The 13,875-nt window shown below is 43.9% G+C and overlaps 1 protein-coding gene across 5 annotated transcripts in view; it reads left to right on the plus strand.

Moving 5' to 3' along the window:
* Window positions 1-13,875, plus strand: part of dnm3a (dynamin 3a) — a 42,110-nt gene that overhangs the window by 16,180 nt on the left and 12,055 nt on the right. For 4 of the 5 annotated variants that reach the window (XR_012985974.1, XM_076279041.1, XM_076279039.1 and 1 more), the window contains exons 11-16: window positions 1,882-2,020; window positions 3,174-3,260; window positions 3,843-3,913; window positions 4,298-4,349; window positions 5,195-5,224; window positions 7,728-7,841. Coding sequence is in view for 4 of the 5 variants with exons in the window: in XM_076279041.1 (XP_076135156.1) it covers window positions 1,882-2,020; window positions 3,174-3,260; window positions 3,843-3,913; window positions 4,298-4,349; window positions 5,195-5,224; window positions 7,728-7,841 (493 nt within the window). In the remaining variant the exon portion in view is untranslated. The remainder of the gene's footprint in view (window positions 1-1,881; window positions 2,021-3,173; window positions 3,261-3,842; window positions 3,914-4,297; window positions 4,350-5,194; window positions 5,225-7,727; window positions 7,842-13,875) is intronic. The other variant, XM_076279040.1, reaches the window with a different exon arrangement.

Here is a 13,875-nt window from a genome sequence, read left to right on the forward strand (position 1 = left end):
TGGCTATTTAAAGGTAATTTATTGCCAAAACACCACACAATATAAATGAGCTATAACAAACAATAAAGGACTTAATCGCACACAAACTACTATTTTACTGACTATAAAAATAATAATTATGTAGGAAGTTTAGAAGTTAAAACCCAGAATTAAAACCCAGAATTGACAGAATTCAACACAAATGACTCAATACACTTGGAGGAGGCCTGCGTCCTTTCTTTTCCAGATATTTTAGGATTAGGATATCGTTTCAGTATCGAGTATCAAGATATTTATGGCAGGTATTGTATCGAAGTCATAATTTTGGTATTGTGACAACACTGCCAGAGCCAATCTGTTTTCTAGATGTCGAGGATCAGAGGCTCTACCATCAACAAGTGATGCTCAATGGCATATTAGAAGAGCACATTATCAAGCTCTAGTATGGAGGCAAGCACACATACCAAATCCAGTGTTACCAAGTAAAATGTTTTTTACTTGTCAGTTGTTGCTGACGGTAGATGCAGTTCTGCATTAGGCTTGTTCCCGCTATCTAAGTTCATATATACTGTAGGATATATTCTGAGTTGAAGGTTATCTGTGCAACTTGTTATTGGGATGAAATGCATTAAACACCACATGAGTGACTCACTATGTTAGCAATAGAAATATGGTTGTGTTTTGATCAGAATTTCCGAGTTTATTACATGTTAACTGTAATCATGTTGCCATTAAATACGTTAATGGTTATGGTTATGGTTATGGTTATGGATTTAGCAGACGCCTTTGTCCAAAGCGACATATAAATACAAAACAACATAATAATATTTAAAAATGAACAGGGAACAGATTAAAATCTAGGTCAAATATAGTAAGGAGAATAGTTGTAGTACACAATAATATCAATTCAATCAATAGCCTAATAAAAAAAGCAATGTAAAAAAGGGGAAAGGCAATAATAAAACAATAATGTCAATTCAATCAAAAATATATAAAAACAATAACATGCTAAGACTACATTAAGGAGAATATCAATAATAAACAATAATGTCAAATTAATTAACAGCCCAATTAAAATAAAACAACATTATATAAACCATAACATAATACTAGTTAATAAGCTATAGTATGGCTTCTTTAACCCATTTACTCCTAAAATGCCTGCTAAAAACGCCTATAGAATCCTATGGCATTCTAGACTAAATAACCTTATTTCCTGAGGGTTTTCTGAAAACATACAAAAAATTGTCAAAGTCTACCAAAATTTAATATCTAAGCTTCTGTAGCACCTAGAAACATGAAATAAAAAGCATGCTGCGCTACTCAGCATCCAGCGGGAGGGTCAATGTTGCGCTACGCAGCATCCAGCGGGAGGGTCAATGTTGCATCATGCAGAATGGGTTAATGCTCAAACATGTATTTAGAGAACACTTTTATTTGGTTTTAGTGATTACTTTTGAAATCAACCCAATTTAGGGAAAAATAAGCAAAAAAAATCGCTATTTTATGTAAAAATGATGATTATGCGGCTTAGAACTCAGAATTGAGCTTGGTAAACAAAATATTCAGAATCAGCACCCTCAAATTAGGTAAGAAGGGCAGTTTACCAACTTTTCCTCAAATTTGCCGTCAGAAGTTCTCTTCTGTGAAGCTGCTTTCCCTCTATCCCTGACTGACCGACCGCTCACCTCTGTTTCTCAGTTCTCCCCTCTCTCTCTGTTATGACTTCATCTTTTTCTCTCATGACATGATTTTATTTCCTACACTTGTCCCTTGCCTGCCGTAAACCTGTCCATTGGCCCGCCATTTTATTTCTCCCATCTCTCTTAATACTCTGCCCTGGCTCTCTCTCTCTCTCTCCCTTGGTCTCTGTGTCCCCTGTCTGCCCCTACCCTGGTCTAGGACAGGCCTGTTCACTCCAGACTTGGCGTTCGAGGCCATAGTGAAGAAGCAGATCGTTAAACTCAGAGGTCCTTGCATCAAGTGTGTGGACATGGTGGTGGAGGAGCTCATTAGGACGGTGCACCAGTGCACCTTAAAGGTATCTGCAATAGGTTATACGTTATATGTTTACTTATTTATTAGCTCATTAGGACGGTGCACCAGTGCACCTTAAAAGTATCTGCAATAGGTTATACGTTATAAGTATAAGTATAAGTCAACAGGGTCCGCTTGGAATCATCAGAAGTAATAGTTCCTTTTCAATGTGTTGTTTGGAGACAATATGAAGTGTGTCTGGGTACAGAGAGTTATAAGTATAAGTATATATACTCTTTTGATCCCGTGAGGGAAATTTGGTCTCTGCATTTATCCCAATCCGTGAATTAGTGAAACACACTCAGCACACAGTGAACATAGTGAGGTGAAGCACACACACACTAACCGGCGCAGTGAGCTGCCTGCAACAACAGCGGCGCTCGGGGAGCAGTGAGGGGTGCCTTGCTCAAGGGCACTTCAGCCGTGCCTACTGGTCGGGGTTCGAACCGGCAACCCTCCGGTAACAAGTCCGAACCGCTAACCAGTAGGCCACGGCTGCCCCAATTATATACGTTATTATACGTTATATGTTTACTTATTTATTTTATCCAAAGCGACTTATTGTACATATGTCATAGGTGTTAAATGAGTTAAGGTGTTAAACACCCACATACTGTAGATTTTGCTTAGGTATTAAATAAGCTTTAGTTAGACCTAAGACTTTGCACTTTGACCATCATTCAGATCAATTCTCATGGAGATCAACAGATGTTTGGGCAGTGTGGTAGAGCTATTCCTAAAAACTGTTCTTCTCTGTTGGCTTAGTTGAGGTCAGCTGTTAAACCACAATGCCACTGTTAGACGGAGTCGACACTGTAAATGTCCCGGCCAAGTTAGATGCATTTCCTGTAAAAGCCTGTTATATGCAATAAGCACAGACAGCCAGACAAACCAACTTTTTAACAAAGTGTGGCTGAACTATTCTGAAAACGGTCCTTTTTGGACGGCCTAGTTGAGGTCAGATGTTAAACCACACAGCTCCAGTACTGTCACACTGTGGATGCCTGTTCTGTTTTCTGTGTGAGCTTGTTCTGTCTGTGTGTGTGTGTGTGTGTGTGTGTGTGTGTGTGTGTGTGTGTGTGTGTGTGTGTGTGTGTGTGTGTGTGTGTGTGTGTGTGTGTGTGTGTGTGTGTGACGGTTGTGGTGTTTCTCTGCAGTTGGCGAGCTTTCCTAAACTGCGGGAGGAGACGGAAAGGATCGTTTCCACCCGCATACGGGACCAGGAGAGTCGATCCAAGGATCAGGTCAAACACATTGTGATTTGTCATTGTGGTGACACACTCACACGCATACAGTATATCCATTATGTATCTAATAACTCTGAATAATGAAGAAGAGTATATATACTTATACTATTATTCTATACTATACTATATACTATATATATACTTAAGATGATGTAAGATATTAAAGATGAAACACAATAATAGTGTCTCTAGTTAGCAGTAGTACAAGTACTTTTTTTTATAGCAGGGATAGACTACTAGGATATCAAAAGCATTATTTACATGCTTTGAAGTGTTTGTGCTATCTTTGCACAGTAATGCTGGTGGCATGTTTGCAGAGTGTGAGTGTGTGTTTATTGTGTACATAGTGACTGGGAAGAAAACCAGTGAAACTATTTGAAAGTTCAAACAACGCAAGAGGGAAAACATAGGAAAGAAAGGAACAGTCAAAAGAACAGTCAGGCCATTAAACATCATTACAATAGCCATACTCAGAATTTCCCACATGACTAATCCTTTGATGTCAAGCTGATTCTAAATATTTGATTCTTTGTGAAATATTAAGTATCATGAATGATAAATTGTGTGTGTTTCCAACAGGTTTTGCTGCACATTGACATCCAGCTCTCCTACATAAACACAAACCATGAAGACTTCATCGGGTTTACCAAGTGAGTCACATCCGGTTCTGTGTGTTTTTGAATTCTCTGCCTTGTTTTCCAATGGCGGTTTTCCATGTTTGGATATTTGCACACAGCCTTGTTTCATTTTCTATTAAGTCAGATGCCTCCAATGCTGTAAAAATGTCTCCGATTCTTCATATGTGCCCGCTCTCTCTCTCTCTTTCTCTCTCTCTCTCACTCCCTCTTCATATATCTCTTTGTCTGTCTGTCTCTCTCTCTACCTTTTTCTTTATATCTCTCTTCTCTCTCTCTCACACTCCCTCTACTTATCTCTCTTTGTCTGTCTCTCCTTTTTCTTTATCTCTCTTCATCTCTCTCTCTCTTTCTTTGTCTGTCTCTCTCTCCCTCTTTCTTTGTCCTCTCCTGTGTTAGTGTTCAACAGAGAACCAGTCAGCCAAGTGTGAAGCCTGCTGCAGGAAATCAGGTGGGTACTGGGTACAGTGTACAGTGTACCGCCTGCGCTAGGCGCACCATTAGAAACTACAACGACAAAACCACAGGAGGAACCTCATAATCAATATTTCTACAGCTGAAATTTAAACTGTGCTTCGTTGTGTCTTATGGCTGCATTCACTTGCACAGTGTATTGATGAGTTTGTAACAGCCTTTGCGTGTATGCATATGTGTATGTGTATGTGTTTATGAATGCGTATGCGTATGGGTGTGCGTATTCGTGTGTGCGCGTATGCGTATGCGTATGCGTATGCGTATGCGTATGTGTATGTGTGTGTGCATGTATATTATGTGTATGTGCTTGTGCATGTCAGTGTGCTATCTCCGTTTGCTGACATTAACAAGCCTCTCTGTTTGTCGTCCCATACCTCACCCCCCACCCCTCCCACACACACACACACACACACACACACACACACACACACACACAGACTGTAGTCACTCCATCACTTCGTTCCTCTGTGGTTCCCATACCTCCCCTTCTTTGGTTATTGTGATGCTGACCCCTCTGCTTTGACCGCTGTCATATACATACATATAAAGCAGCTTCAGTTTCTGTGAAAAGGATACCTACTGCTGTAGACTGAACTGCAGCAGATGTCATTAAGTGTTACTTTAATTCTTATATGCCATTTAAGCCATTTCATTTATTTACTGCAGGTGTGATGTTCTGATTTCAGAAAATGATTTGTTTTACAGGACATGAGCATGAGCCTGCTGATATTGCAGATATTGAATGAAATAATGTGTGGAGTGCCCCTAGTGTTGTGTGTCTGAGTCACCTAACCCTGAGCATCCTCTCTGTTGTTCTTACAGGGTGCAGCTTTCTTACGTCGCCGTCAAATTGTATGAGTACAGTTTCTGTAAGCCTTATTACTGTCTCCATCCTGACTACATATTTTTCCCTCTGTGTGAGTGTGTGTGTGTATTCGTGAGAGAGAGAGAAAGAGACTTGCTAACAAGACCAGTCACCTTTTTCGACCATGAGCATGACAAACGACGCACTCTCAAGGACACAAGTGGCACCTGACATTTTCCTCACCCAATATACTTATACTTAAAAATACCCAATATACTTAACTTCAAATTAATTCTAGAGTAGGTCCATCACAAGAATTCAGACGTCTGTCAACAGCATCTGCGGCTGTAGTGTGGGTGTGCAGATAAAGTTTCACCAAACAATTACATCCTAAACCGTAGTTGTTTAGGCAGCATTACAGATTGGCGAGCAGTATCGCAATCACAGCCAAACAAAATGTAGACTTCCTGTTACACAGACATAATATTGCAAAATTTGAGACAAACAAAACTTCATTTCTTTGCTTTCTTAATCTGAGCGTACATTACATTGTAATAGCCACATTGTTTCAATGCCAGATGAAATTAAGCCCTAAAGTAATATTTTCAGAGGTGTCACCTTAGAGCGGATAAGGCTGCGTGCCGGGATTTCACTGAATTAGAGTCTGACTGTGTGAGGTCTGACTCCTCATCATGGCCACGTGTGTCCTGGGGTCTTGTAAATCGTTGTGGTCTTTATTTCTTCTTGCGCCTTGGGGCCGAACTTCAGTCTCCAGCCCACTAAATCACACATCTCCTCACCTTAACCAGCCTCTGCCTGCGGTCTCGTTATTGTGCTTAAAGGAACCGTATGTAAGAAATGTATTTCAATTAATCATAAAATGGCCCTGATATGTCACTAGACATTAAGAAATAATGTTCATTTCAAATACTTATATCACTGACAACAGTAGTCCGGCCAGGATATTGTCATTTAAAAAGTGAAGTTGCAGCCCTCAACTGATGTTGATGTTGTCATGTTGTGTTTTGGCCTGATGCGCCACCCTCCACCTATCTACTAATCACAAAGTCAGTAGTGTTTCGGCATCCGGGTTGCCAGCTCTGCCAGTCAGGCGGGAGGGGGAGGGGATAAACCGCTCTACAGTAATTTGAAAGTGATTGCAGTACCAGTTTTGGCCAGAATCTTACATACGGTTCCTTTAAATCTACCTGAGCTTTTGAAATCAGCTATTACCTGCATTTGGGAAAGTTGGCTTACTTCTATAGATTCTATGTGTAATTTGACGGGATAAGGCTACAGTGTGTTTTTAGTGTATCTGAAGTTATCCTGTTGGTTTTATGTAGTAGGATAGTTCAGGACCAGACAAGTTTCCAGGCTGCATATGGAAAATTCTGCCAACTGTGTCTTCACACGCAGAACAACTTTGCATTATCCGGCCAGTTGTCAAGAAGAGGAAGTGTTTGGCTTCATAAGCCCATGAGTATGTGTGTGTGTGTGTGTGGGGGGGGGGGGTGTATGTGTGTGTTGGTATGTGTGTGTTACACAACCACATGCATTGTGGGGTGGTAGGAAAGAATGAATTGAAAATAGGATGTTAACATGTATAGTAAGAACGTTTTTTCCTCAGCTTTCAGCCTTATCTTGGGGGAAGAGTTCTGTTCAGGTGCTACTGTACGTTACGGTCAAATCCACACCTTTTACGTCACCTCATTACTTTACTCCAGCGGGTTATCCAGTGGGTTTCTTGAATTTCCCCTGGGATCAATAAAGTAGCCTATCTATCTATCTATCTGTCTATCTATCTATCTATCTATCTATCTATCTATCTATCTATCTATGTTATGTTCACCAGCGGGTTATGTACCTTCACTGTGGTTTAACACACATGTGTGTGCTGCGGTCCATTGGAACAGGATGCTTGTGTCATCTCTCCCCATGGCAGCCTCAGCTCTCCACTTCCTGTGGCTCATCCTCCGCCCGCCCGCGTCCACCGATCGCCTCTGCTCTCTCGTCGCCTCTCTCAGCCGTTATCTGTCTTTATTTTGGTCTGTGCGTCCGGCGCTTCCTTCCCCTCTTCTTTTCCCTTTTCCTCTCTAGCCCAGAGCACACTGACAGCTCTCTGCTCTGTTGCCCGTGTGTGTGTGTGTGTGTGTGTGTGTGTGATTACTGAGATTGCACAGAGTGTGGTCCATTCTCTCTCCCTATCTCCCCCTATCCTTCCGTCACCGCCATGCTGTTTGCTGTTTATGGGGAATCTGCAGATGTTTTTATCAGAGGACATGTCATTTGTTAACAATTTCTTTACGCACATTTTCTCTGAACCAGTGGCTGAATGGAAATTATTATGCTTGACCTATTTCTTCTAGCTAGTATTTATGTGTATGTATTTATTTATTTATTTATTTTCTCGCCTCTAAAATTACTTCCATTGCTTCTCATCATCGCCCTTTTCCTCTTGTGGACGAGCCAAGCTCATTCTCTACCTTTTCTGGAATTCAAGCCACCAGCTGACCTCTGACCTTTCCCCCTGCCCTCTGCTCCTCTGTGCAGGTTATCCGTAAAGGCTGGCTGACCATCAGCAACATCAGTATCATAAAGGGCGGTTCCAAGGCGTACTGGTTCGTACTGTCCACGGAAAGCCTCTCCTGGTTTAAGGATGACGAGGTGAGAGTTGAGGATGAACTGATGAGTTTAGCCAGTCTTTCATGAAAACACAATATGTTTAACTTCTTTATTTGAATTTGAAATGTGCCCCCCCCCCCCCAAGCTCACACCTACCCACAAACTTTAGTTACAAAATTTTAAACACATTTATGGCTCTAAAGAAAAATGAATAACTTTTTATTTGTACGCTTTTTGGACAGAAAAACAAACAAAAAAAAACATTTCCTGTTAACTTTCCGACCTCCTGTTTTAAACCACACGTTTTAATTGGCTGGTCGCTGTGTCCGTCCCGTCACATGTCCCTGTTTTAATTGGCTGGTTGCTGTGTCCGTCCCGTCACATGTCCCTGCCAGGCGGGCTGCCATCTGTCTGCCTGTCTGTGCCTGCTGTACAGGTGCAGGAAGTTCTGCACAGCAAGTGTAGACAGGCAGACACACGACAACGCTCTGTGCCCAGTGGCACCAGTCCCACGCCACGCCGCGCCACACCGCGCCACACGCCTGCCTGCCTGCCCGCTCTCGCAGAGACGTTTGCCACTCCAAAGGGTTGAGGATGCGGTGCGCTACCGCGTGTCACTTAATCTGCTCTCTGGCAAAAACACAGACAACTGACAGCACACCAGAAGGAATCAGAAATAGAATCGCAGAAGGGTTGTGTCCCTGCATCCCTGTATTTAGGAGTCAAAGATGAACGTAAATCAGACTGACATTCATTGACCATAAAGTAAAAAAAAAAAAATAGAAAAAAAAAACACAGATAAGTAGGGTGTACTCACATGCAAGAAACACACACTCTCTCTCTCTCTCTCAGCCACACACACACACACACACACACACACACACACACACAGACACACAGAGTTTAAAACCAATACCAACACTCATGCTCCTAGCAATTCTTGCCCTATTTAGTTTCCTGTATGTCCCTCTTTTGCATTTTTGGGGTTATTTATTTTTCTTTTCAAGGTTATCAGAAATATGTTTAGTCTAGCCCGCTTTTAATGCACTCCTTTATGGCGAGAGTAAATAATGACACAGGCAGCAGGAAGAGAGTGCGGTTTTTTCGGGCGGGGAGAGAGCAGTGCGCACACAGCCAGGTCCCGGAGGGCCCGTGCGGAGGCGGGGCTGTACTGCAGGCCGGCCGCTGGCCTCGTAAAAAAGGTGCAACAGTGAACCTCTCTGCCCCCTCTCCGCCGTTCTGTTCTCCCGCACCTGTGTGTAGCCCCCCCCCCCATGCCTGCACTCCACCCCATGCCTGCACTCCACCTCAGCACATGTGCACGTCGCCATTCATCTATCGCTCTCTTCCTCCTTCTTTCCCCCTCTTCCTCCCTCTCTCCCTCTGCTTCTCTACATCCAGCTCTCTAACTCACTTTCAGGTTCCTCTCCTTTACTTTCCTGTCTCTCTCTCTCTCTCCCTCTTCCTCTCTCTGTCTCTCCCCTCTCTCTCTCTCTCTCTCTCTCTCTCTCTCTCTCTCTCTCTCTCTTGCCCCTGTCTTTCTCCTCAGCCCCCCTGTTCCACTCCTGATCCCCCTCTCTCTCTCTCTCTTGCTCCTTTGGGAGTTGAGGCATTTGGACCGGCTCACTCTGACACAGCTGGAACTCACCCAATCCAAACCAGCACACACAGACCTCATAAACACACACACACGCACTCGCTCACACACACACCGACACACACACACACACACACACACACACACACACACACACACACACTCACACTCAGAGGCACTCACGGACAGATATAGAGACACATGCATACGCAGACACACACATGCACACTAGGACAAACATTCCAGAACACACTTGCAGACAACCGCGGTAAAATTACCAAACATTCAGACGAACCTAATGACACACACCATCACATTCGAAAGCCCACGCACAGAAAAAGCTCTACACATGGGCAGAACATTATGAACATTCTCCAAACACTTTTTTTTTTTCTTCAATTCTCTTCATAATGTGCACCATACAAGTACTGTATGACCCCTGAATACTGAGCCATTTGCCTCATTTACACACAATTAGTTCCAGTTGAGAATGTTAATAAGTGTCCTCTCTGGCAGTCTTCAAAGCAACACATCATACCAATTCCTCTAACATTATCCAGCAAGCTCTTGCATATGGCTGAAATGTGTCGAGTCGCTAATGCTTCAAAACACATGCCTCATGTACCGCTAGCAATCAGCACAATCCAAACCATCCTGCGGCAGAGAGTTAGCCGAATGGCGTGAGACGACTGAGACATTCTATTCAGATGCTCTCTGATCACAATGCCAGATTTGACCTTCACTCAGAAGGCGGAGAGAGATTTTTTTTGCGATAGCCTCCTGGAAATGCACTTACTCTACTGGATGGAAATGCTTGGCATGAATTCATAATGCATACAGGAAAGATGTAAAAAAAAAAAAAAAAAAAATCCCCAGAAAATCTTTCTTTCTGTTGACCCCCCAGCCCCACACCTTCAACAAAATCTATATGAATCTTTGTGTCTGTATGAGAATATATATATATATATATATATATATATATATATATATATATATATATGGGCTTCAATATGATGAAAAGAGAGAGTTGAGTCTTGGCAGGAATATGAGTCTAAGTAAATCCCCGGGAAAGCGAAATAGTCCACACGGATCTAAGGTAAAGTCAGCCGCTTAGTTTGTAAAGTGTGTCTTTAAAGCGCGCGCTGGGTTCTTTATCTCTGTCCTTGCTGCAAATCTCTTTACTCTCACTCCCTTTCTCTTCCTCTCACTTTCAGTGACTATTTCATGCACCCCCACCTCCCTCCCTCCCTCCCTTTCTCTCTCTCTCTCTCACTTTCTGCGGTTGGCAGTCTCACTGGGACTGTACACATTCCTGGCTGGAAAATCGTAAGGCTTTGTCCAAACACCAGCTTCCAAGATCCTGCAGGGAGAAATCCCACATGGCTGATTCCTCACTCATGCCCGACCCCCCCGACCCCTCCACCCCCACCTCCATCCCTCCCTCCCTCCCTCCCTCCCTCTCTCCTTCCCCCTCCTTAGTTCAGATCACCTAGCCAGACCAGTCTTTGCCCTCTCCCACCTTACTCTCCCTCCCTCCATCCCTCCCTCCATCCCTCCCTCCATCTCTCTCTCTCTCGTTCTTCACCATCATCTCAGCTTTTCTTTTCTCGTATTATTTTCCACATAATGTTTTCCGGCATCTTAAGCAGTTTGTTGTCATATTTCTCTCTCTCTCTCTCTCTCTATCTCTCTCGCCACCATGTATCATTCTGCAGGGAAATCTTTGCATTTTAAATCAAATCTTAGTCTGTGGTGTGGGCTGCTGGGCTTAATCTGCGTACAACACTTAACAAACACTCAACAGACGTGCATTCCTCAAGCTCCCCTTCTCTCTGTTGCGCCAGTGTGCTGTGCAGTGCAGTGTGAGGAAAAACAGACTCCGAGCGCGTATTCACTTTCCCTCTCTTTTCGCATAATTGCCCCCCTCTCCGCCTTGCTCCCACGCCACAGTGGTGTGTGTGTGTGAGGACACATTTATGGTGTGTGGTGTGTGTGTTTATGTGTGTGCTGTGTGTGTGTGCTACTTGTACTTAAACATGGAAGAGTCATATCTACAGTTTGGCCTATGTGTTATCTACAGATTTTATGCTTTTATGCTTTTTTAATTTTATCTACATCTTTTACATTTCATTTTGTCCTGTGTAGTTACTTTAAAGTCATTTACTAAGAGTGGCTGCCACAAGCCTACACTAGGCGAGTTGCAGCTAGCGAGGTCTCTGTGTGTGGCATTGCCACACACACACACACACACACACACACAGCACTGTATGACGTTCCACAGCTTCTCATACACAAACACATGCAAAAGAATACGCAAAAGAAAAATACACTTATCACACAGCCATCGGACACCGTGTATATGGTCACTCAGAGAGTTGTGGCATGCAGGCACAAACAGACACACATCTAAATCTTAGGAATGAATATGGTTGGGCTGCGTCACTTTTACACAAATAAAAAAATATATTTTCTTATTCTTTCTGTGGAGGTACCGCACTTGCCTCACTTGCCTTGTAATCATGCACAGATAAACTCTTGAAAAAAGACGACCAGTTTTGAGATGAACCATTGACACCGAAACAAAACAGACATTTAAAACTGCTGAGGCCTGACAGATGTTTAGATGGCCTTTGTACACAGTGTCGGCCGCATCAATGGCCTTTTTCCACTGTGTTTGAATTGCACGACACTAGGCCCTGTCCGCTATTATGGTGCTATTCACAGTCGTAAAATCACACAGACCAGAACAAAATGAGATGAATTTGTCAGAGATAAAGTTTGTTACAAGGCAATATTTAGACATTCAAAGAAGGAGAGAATGAACAAGAAAAACAAACCAAGGGCAGCAAAACCTCCCTCTGAGCAACAGTAGGCTTCTGTGAGCGTGTGTGCTTTAGTATGTGGATGTGCGTGAGTGAAGTCCTTCCATGCACAGTCTAACCAATGTGCAGACTACTGTACACCAGTATCATCCTGAACAGGTAGTCTGAACACTGGGATGACGGAGCAGGAACTGGTCTCTCTCTCTCTCTCTCTCTCTCTTTCTCTCTCTCTGTCTCACACACACACACAGACACACACACTCTTTCTTTCGCCCTTTCTGGTCCACTATATTTCTCTCTCCCTCTCTTTTTTCCTCGCGGCCGGCCCAAGATGTTGCAGAGGGAGTTTTTGGAAGATAGCGAAGATGGACGGCGTTTTCCCTTCCCTTCCTCCTTTTTTTTTGTTTTTTGTTCGTCTACGAGAGAGGAGATAGAGGGATACGAATCCGGGAACAGCGGAGGTCCGTTATCCACCCGCTCCATTTTTGCCTCTCGGCTCCGTCCTCTTCCCAAATTCGTCCTCCCGCCCGCACTATGGCAGCCCGCAGTATCCAGTCTTGACGTGGCACATTCGCTCCGACAACTGGGGAATCTGGCAGTGCATTTAGGGAAGGCATATCAAAAAAAGTGTGGAGAGGGAGAGAGTGACTGAGTGTGAAGGAGAGACAGAGGGGGAAAGAGGGAGAGAGAGAGGGAGGGACTGAGAGTCCATATATGGGTTGATGGGACCCCAGAGAATTCAACTTTGGAGTGGTCTGCAGTTTCTCTCTCCTTTTCTCTCTCTCAGTCCCCCCTTTTTACTCCTCACTCTCTCTCTCTCTGTCTCTATGTCTGTCCCCACTGATCACCCATATCTTACCTCCGTCAGGAGTTCCACTGCCCTGTCTGCTCTTCATTCCCTCTCATCCTCAATTCTCCCATCAGCGACTGTCCTATGATCCATGCTCTTTCTTCATCCAGCCTCCTACTCTCACTCTCTTTTCTGTCCTGCACTCTCCACCCCTCTCTCTCTCTCTCTCTCTCTCTCTCTCTCTATCTCTCTTTTTCTCTCTCTCCCTTTGCTCACTCTGTCTTTCTAAAGCACTACCAGATGTTGCAGTCTTAACGCCAGGCAGTCATTTCTGACTCGTTTTTTTTGCCTTGAAAACTCAGGCAGGAAGTGGGCCCCTCTGGAATGAGAAAAAAAAAAAGTTTCAGAGGAACAGTGAAGGGGAGGAGGGCAGAGTGAGATAGAGAGACAGACAGAGAGAGAGAGAGAGAGAGAGAGACTGCGTTTGGATGCTCAGACTTTGGAAGACATTGGCCCTGATTGATCTGTTACTCTACTTAAACGAAGCCATGGACGTGTGCTCCACTGTGGAGGGGAATCACAGACAGTTCACCCTTCCATGAGTCAACAGCGCCGCCAGCACCCCCCCCCCCCCCGCAGCATTTATATTAATTCACACATGATGTCGTTCATTTGGGCCGTAATGGATTCCCCCTGTCTCCACTCTGTGCTCGCCGTCCTCGCTGCTTAATTCCGTTACTCGCCGGTGTAATAGAACCCGTTTCCTGTGACCCAAACCCCCTTTTGGATGAAGGGGTGGGGGTCTGGAGTGGGGGGGGAGTAGGTGGGTGGGGTGGTGTAGGGGTGGATTCGTTCGCTTTTTTTCTG

This window comes from Alosa pseudoharengus, unplaced genomic scaffold (assembly GCF_046254945.1).
Source record: "Alosa pseudoharengus isolate Yale_2024_CS ecotype anadromous, Long Island Sound unplaced genomic scaffold, YU_APseudo_1.1 YU_APseudo_1.1_scf_11, whole genome shotgun sequence".
NCBI lineage: Eukaryota > Metazoa > Chordata > Actinopteri > Clupeiformes > Clupeidae > Alosa > Alosa pseudoharengus.